General features: G+C 58.9%; 1 protein-coding gene across 2 annotated transcripts; it reads right to left on the reverse strand.

Annotated features, from left to right (window-relative positions):
- Positions 1-374: 374 nt before the first annotated feature.
- Positions 375-6334, reverse strand: LOC112902155 (respiratory burst oxidase homolog protein B-like). 2 transcript variants are annotated; one of them, XM_025971084.1, is made up of 8 exons: positions 5976-6334; positions 5341-5925; positions 5065-5221; positions 4884-4932; positions 3539-4683; positions 3269-3454; positions 1603-2120; positions 375-685 (listed from the first exon to the last, which is right to left on the reverse strand). In XM_025971084.1, the coding sequence occupies exons 1-8, from the start codon at positions 6005-6007 to the stop codon at positions 640-642; spliced, it is 2718 nt and encodes a 905-aa protein (XP_025826869.1). In that variant the 5' UTR covers positions 6008-6334; the 3' UTR covers positions 375-639. The 2 variants fall into 2 exon arrangements, with proteins under 2 accessions (XP_025826869.1, XP_025826868.1); XM_025971083.1 differs by having other exon boundaries at positions 5341-6334.
- Between the last annotated feature and the right edge of the window lie 795 nt (positions 6335-7129).

Raw genomic sequence — 7129 nt, forward strand, 5'->3', positions numbered from 1 at the left:
AACAAAAGGCAAAGGTAACTACCCTGGCTGCTCTGTGGGCCAGGGCGTATGCAATCATGCTCATCATCCTCTAGAACCCTAACATGTTAGCACTAATTGGTTGAGGCCGTTCATGGTTGTTGCCCACCAGATAGATGGTGCTCCAACATGAGAGATATGTGGCCTGCAGAGCCACCACAGCTGACTGCAGCCACAAAACGTGTGCTCTTTCTTTCGTGCATTGGCTCAACTTTCTTGATCCTGCCAGATCAGACATTTTGATGCGTGTGACCTGATCAGGCCATCAAACTCTCTATCATGCATGCTGCTTGATCAAGCTGTCTAGTCAAACTGTCTAAGTGACACATTATATGAGAGAGAGAGAGAGAGAGAGAGGATCTGTACAAAGGCATTTGTATTATTAATTCTTCTAGAGCAAACAAAAAACTGCTGGGATTTTGACCCAACTGGCCGGTCACAATCAAGCAATACCTACTTTGTTCTACTCCCTCCCTCTACATCCATATATACGCTACACGTACTGAATACGGTATGTACGGAACTTGTCATGCGAAAACTTGTCGAGGCTAAATGGATTAGAAGTTCTCCTTGTGGAAATCGAACTTGGTGTTGGTTTTCCGCGAGAAATCCTGCGCGAGCTCACGCAGCTCCTTGGTCAGCACCGGGGCACCGCAGTAGAACACTCCTGCAATATCCAAGAACAGAGATATCAGTCTTGGCCCAGAAGTTCAATTATGAGAAAAAATGAACTACTATTGTGTGCAGTAACTAGGAATAATGCTGACTGGCCACGTTGTTGGTGTTATCCGTTTTTAGGCAAAGATTGAGCTGACAGGCAAGCCTGATTTGACTGAGGTAGGCAGGGGAGCACCTCTTGGGAAAACTATGTTAAAAAATCTCATGCCTTTGGACTGAACTTTAGATACCCATGATATACATGACTATTCATCTTTATCTACTAGACTGACTATGGTCACCGTTGCATTTTTTTATTATTTGTGATTGCAGTTATCAGCATGTTACAATGATTTGGTAGCCCCTAAACTGTAACTCAATTCCAGTTGCCAATGCAATGCAAATTCTTGCATGTCTCACCATTTACTTATTGGTTGTGCCTATCAGCAAGTGACAGTGACTGGTGTGCTGGCCCCCTAGGCTGTCGAGGTCGTCCCCTATTCAACTTCAATCCTAGCCATGGCTAAGTTCGACTTGAACACAGCAAGCACCACACGCTCTGGTGCAGTGGCGCTGGTCATGCGTAACAATGTCCCAGTCAGCTAGGTCCGGCGGCGAAAGGTAGGCCAGCCACATTGCGCTCCGAGCTCATGCCTGGCTAGGTAGGAAAGCATCAGGTTTGGTCGAGTGCTCCTTTCACCGCGACCGAGTGGGAGAAGCGTGGCGGCATGAGTAACCTGCCTTTTCACCGCCATGAGATGCCGACCCTAGCTAGCTAACAACAACCGCCATTCTCATCTACGGAACTTTTTTACGGCGCGGCTCTGATCTCGACTTTACCCTTTCTAACATGCTGACAACGAATGGGGTTGGAGAGAAAGAGAAGGGAGATTTTTTGAGGATGGAGGGTCGTAATGGAGGACTCACCGACGCGCTGGTCGCGGTGGTTGAGGGCGATGCGCTTGTAGACGTTGCGCCAGTTGGGCCTGGCGAAGTGGGTCTTGACGCGGGTGCCGGAGACGACGTCGACGCCGTGCTTGGCGTGGTTGAGCGACTGGAGCATGGCGATGAGGGCGGAGCGGGCGTCCCCCTCCTCGTAGACGCTGGTGCAGTAGTTGTGGAGCTCGATGACGCCCTTCTTGTCGGTCTCGGCCACCTCGTCCATGACGCCGCGGAACCACTCGAAGGAGCCCTGCTCCCGGGTGACCCAGTAGAAGTAGGCCCGGCTCGTGCGGAAGGAGGCCGCGGACACGGAGGCGTCGTTGGTGCTGCCGGCGCCGACCTCCAGGTCGCCGTCGAGCATCTTCATGTTGTTGATGATGTCCTTGATGATGGAGATCATGGGCGTGGCGCCGATGCCCAGGCCGACGAGCAGCACCACGTCGTACTGCTTGTAGTCCTGCGCCGGCGCGCCGTAGGGCCCGTCGATCAGCACCTTCGGGAAGCTGCGAGGAAAAAGATCGAATTTTTTTTAATCGCGTTAGTTAGTTGCTGATGGCGTGCAGACTGAAACACTGTCAGTTTCCAAAAGGGATTAAAATTAGTGAAAAGAGATGAAAACGTTAAAAGGTCAACGGTGCCGGATTAAACTAGTCGGAGAACCTAACTAACCCACTCTCACAAGTCACAAGCCAAGCCAAGGCAGCCACAGCCACGCTTGCTTGCTCCCTTCTCCCAAAGGTGCAGTACAGACAGATGGGACATGACTTGAGCAGAGAATGAATGTCCTTTGCCCCTGACTTTTTTAAAAACAAAAAAGAATTTTTGGAATGGGAATACGTTGGGCATACAGGCACGCATAGGCGCCGCGTAGACCCTAGAGCTTATTATCCCCAACCACTGGCTCATCCTCCAGATGCCCTTCTCCTCCACCGCCGGGAACATCACCGGCCGCCGCCCTGGCCGTTCAGCCCATCATTGGCACCGGCCGAATCATGCTACCACCACCAGTCCACCATTGCTAGCTACTGCTACTCGATGACAAAGATCCTGCAGGGGTCAACACCTGCTGCTACTGGCCACCACCCCCACACGTCCCAACCGACGAACCGGACCCTAGCTAGACACACTGGCATGTGGAATGAACGAACGATCCCTTGCTGCTGACCGAGCCACCGTGTGCGTGTGCGCACCGGTGTTGTCTGGACTCTGGTCAGTGACGCGAGCGGTGATCGCACGCCGCCACACATCTGGCGTTTCTGCTGACCAGGGGGAAAAAAGGCGTTTGGCACCAAGGTCCGGAGGTCAGAGAAGGTGGCTCTACCGACTGGAGCAGCCCATGCCGGCTGGCCGTGGTTGACGTGTGTGAACCCCCAGCTGGAGCTGGGAAAAGGAAGCATCGGCCAGCTGCAGTGGCACACGGCCAGTGAGCCACCAACCCCCAATGAGCGGCTGAGACCTGGTCAGGTCCAGCTCCGGCGGCCTCACCCCGATGAGTACCCGACTCGGCTCGAGAGACTACGACTCGTCCACATCCGAGCCACCCACCGACCCCGGCCCCACACCCTACGCGGCAACGGCGACGCCGGCGCTCCACGTGCGTTTTCCGTTCATGCCATGGATGGTACTCGAAGAGAGAGACTTGGTTGCTCACCTGGGGTTGGTCATGGCGCCGCCGTCGCGGTCGTACTCGGCCCGGAGCAGCCCGCTCTTGCCCTCCGCCGGCGGCCGGCACACCCTCGAGAAGACGTTCTTGAGCTCGCGCGTCCAGTCCCCCAGCGTCCTGATGTGCACGCTCACGTAGTCGTCCTGCGGCGCCGACGTGATGGAGAACGGGTGCCTGCAGTTCACAAACACGAAGGCGTCACCGTCAGCCTCTCGCCGCCATTCATTACCCCCAAAGCACATCCACTTGCTTGCTCACCACTGGAACGGCGAGACGGCGGCGCAGTTGACGAAGATGTACTGCCCGCTCTTGTACCGGAACCCCTGCGGCTTGGAGAAGTGCAGCGACAGGACGTTGCCGGGGTACACGGCCACCTTGAGGATCCGCACGGGGCGCACGCTGGAGCGCAGTGCCCGGGTCAGCCGCTCGCACGCGTACAGCGCCATGGGCACCGCCAGGTACATCCACGTCGACTTCTTCTGCCACTTCTTCGTCAGGTACAGGAAGTGCCCGTGCACGATCAGCAGCGCGTACACCACTACGAAGCAGTGGTGCGAGTACCAGAATGCGTTGAACCCCGTCAGCCGCCGGAGCGGGCCGGGCAGCCGCAGCCGCCCGCGCCGGAACCACGGCGTCGCCAGCGTGAACGCCACCGCCATGAGCACCAGCATCACCAGCCCCGTCCACCCCTCGGTGCCCTTGACGAACCACCAGTAGTTGGGCGGGCGCCGCTCGCCGAAGTAGGGCGCGAGCGGCGCGTACTCGGCGTCGGTGGCGTGGAGCAGCCGCGGGAAGTCGCAGGTCAGGTGGGAGATGATGTGGAGCGCGGCGCCGACGGTGATCCCCACGGCGACCACCTTGTGGAAGTTGAGGTTGTCGTCGAAGGGGACCACGCGCGCCGCGGCGGTGCGGTTGCGGATCCAGGTGATGGTGTTCCGGCAGACGGGGAGCAGGATGAGCGCCATGTTGAACTTGAGAGTCTCGGCGCCGCCCTTGGCGACGCACACGCAGTAGCCCATCACCTCGAACACGTAGCGGCGGCGGTACTGGACGAACTTCCAGGCGAAGAGCCCCGCGCAGATGGAGAGCCACAGGAGCATCACCCACACGCGCCGCCAGTTGTCCTCCAGGAAGTAGCCCGCGCGCCGGTACCACCGCCGGAGCGGGTTCGGCTCCGGCGTCGGCCGGAGGCTCTGGCTCAGCATCTGGCTCAGGTTGCGGCTGTTGGTCGTGCCGATGCGCACCGACTGGCTGGGCGCCTGCAGCAGCAGCATCTCCAGGTTGTAGAGCTCGATGTACCCCTGGTTGCCCGGGTCCAGCTCCTCCATGATCAGCCGCGCGTACTCCTCCGACTGCTCCTGGACCTTCGACAGCTTGTTCGCCGACGCGCTTAGCGTGATGATCTGTTCGAGCCAGCAGCAGCGTGTTCGTCGTCAGAGAAAATTCCAATCTTTTTTTTTGTTCTTGTCAAACAATTCAAGTAAATGAACGTGTTGTCTGTTCGAGCTGGCGGATGCCGACGACGACACCGATGTGTGATGATGCATTGCTGTTGCCGGAGCGACGGCTAAACGGACTGGGGAAAGGGTGGCGGGGGAATTACCTCTTTGACCTCCTCCTCGGTGATCCTGCCGTCCGCGTCCTTGTCCACCCTGTTTGGTAACCGACGGCGCCATTAGCAGAGAGAGAGAGAGAGAGAGAGAGAGAGAGCTTGAAGGGCAATTAATTAAGGGAGGGGTTACTGCAGATGCTAGCTAGCAATCAATCGGTGAAGAATTACGTACATGTCGAAGAAGGTCTGGAGGCGGCCGTCGAAGCTGGTGTCGGAGATTTGGTCCCAGAACTCGAGCAGCTCCGCCTTGCTGATGGTGTCGCCGGAGATGTTGCGGCGGCGCGCCAGGGCGTCGAACAGCTCGCCGGCGAACTCCGGCTCCCGCATCCCTGTTCAAAAGCCGAGTCATGTCAGTCGATCAGGTAGGTGCTTGAATTCGGTGCACAACACGGACGCTCGAATGGACCGGAGCAATCGGAGGAACGAAGCAGAAGAACAGCGAGCTCACCGATGCACTGGCCGAACTTGGAGCGGTGGAGGAGTCCGTTCTGGGCGAGCTTGTCGAAGCGCTCCTCGACGGCCTCCCACCCCTTGGCGCCCTCGGCCTTGCTGATGAACTTGAGCCCCTTGAGCGCGTGCGCGGCCGCGGACTTGGAGCGGTCGAGGGTGCGCCCGCCCGCGCCGCCGCGGCGGTTGACGGAGGCGAGGCGGCGGAGCTCCTGCGACACCTGCTTGATCCGCGACGAGGCGTTGCGGATGACGGAGTGGCCGTAGGACGAGGAGCGCCGGTTCTCGAGCGTGCGCGCCAGCAGCGTCACGTCGGGGTCCTCGGCGCCGCCCGCGCCGCCGGGGCCGCCGTGGTGGGCGGGCTTGACGCTGTGCACCGCCACCGAGTCGTCGCGCACGTCGAGGGTGATCTCGACGTAGTCGTCGTCGTCGGCGGCGGAGGAGGAGGGGGAGGCGCGGGGCGGCGGCGCGGAGAGCGGCGCCGAGACGGATTCCGCGAAGCGCGCGCTCTTCCGCGGCCCGGACTTCTTGCTTAGCGGGCCGCTGTGCGGGATGACCCGCTCCCGGTCCCGCCCCTCGTGCGGCGGCGGCGCGGCGGCGGCGGAGGACATCTCGACGATGTCCCCGCCGCCGGCGCCGGCGTCGGCGCCCGGCCTGTGGCTATGCATGGCCCCGCCGGCCGGCTCTTATTGTCCGTGGAAGCCCGCGCTCAGCTTTTCCAACGAACCGAACCGAAACGCTTCTGCGCGGAGCGGCGGAGGAGGATGTGTGACGCGGCGGTTTCCGCACTCTGTAGTCGGGGAGGAGGAAGGAGGAGGTGGGGAGCGGTGGCGTTTGGCGAGGAGGGGACGGGGGCAGGGGAGGCTTTATAGCCGTAGCAGCGAGGAGGCGGGGCGTACGTTTTACCGGTCATCGCCTGGGCGCCGCCCGTCGCCGCTGGCGCGTGGTGCGGTCTGGTCCGCGGTGGGGTTGTTGCGGCTCGGGTCGGGTGTGAGGTGTGGGGAAGGGGAAGGAAGAATCCGCCCGGCGGGGGGAGGGTCAAGGAGGCGGCTGACGCACGCGGAAACGCTGTTGCTTCTTCGTCGTCGCCTCCGGGCGGGCCCCTCGCTGCTCACTGCTCACTGTACGCACGTGTCCGTCGCGCCCACCGGGACGGCGTGCTCTCTGCTCTGCCCGGCTCGGTTGCCCGGGTGCCGGCGGCAGAGGGCGGGGCGGGGCGCCGACGTGTGGCCGTGGCCCCTACTGACCTTGCATCAGCGGCGGTTGGCGCCAGCGTCACGACATGGAATGAGATCTTTGGGTTTGTCTGGGTTTCTGGTCCGGACTAAGGAAACCGACTTTTTTTTTTTACCCCTTACCAATCAGGAGAGTTGCTCCTGCTGGTTAAAAAACTTTGGTTTCCAATGATCGATTCATCGAGCATGCCCCGCAACACGGGAATACACCTCTCTTGGTAAAAAAAATCATAGAGGATGCAAGAATTGTACGCCCTTTATCTTTAGAAACGTTTTTGCGTTTCGAAGAGAAGGCATGACCTTTAGTGTCTGTACGTTCGTACTGAGCAATCCTTATGACGGTTTTAGTCAAATCTTAAGGTCAACTGGAAAAATTTAGAAAAGGAATGTTTTTAATTCCAAGCGCCTGAAATAAGGAGTTATACGATCTGCGTACCTGAGCGTTGGACGATGAAATACTATTTTTTCTTTCTTTATGAAAATGGAGACAATGACCGTTCCTCGTCCTCTCTCTCGCTTGGATCACCGATTATACGAGCTATTCTATCCCTTGCA

This window comes from Panicum hallii, chromosome 8, assembly GCF_002211085.1.
Source record: "Panicum hallii strain FIL2 chromosome 8, PHallii_v3.1, whole genome shotgun sequence".
NCBI lineage: Eukaryota > Viridiplantae > Streptophyta > Magnoliopsida > Poales > Poaceae > Panicum > Panicum hallii.

What these genes read in the sequence shown, in the direction of transcription:
- LOC112902155 (XM_025971083.1), bottom strand. Translation starts at nt 6,007, where the DNA reads ATGCATAGCCACAGGCCGGGCGCCGACGCCGGCGCCGGCGGCGGGGAC. An exon ending in CTCCAGACCTTCTTCGACAT is followed by an intron (nt 4,933 to 5,064) that starts GTACGTAATTCT and finishes GTTACCAAACAG; the next exon opens with GGTGGACAAGGACGCGGACG. An exon ending in GCCGTCTCGCCGTTCCAGTG is followed by an intron (nt 3,455 to 3,538) that starts GTGAGCAAGCAA and finishes TGTGAACTGCAG; the next exon opens with GCACCCGTTCTCCATCACGT.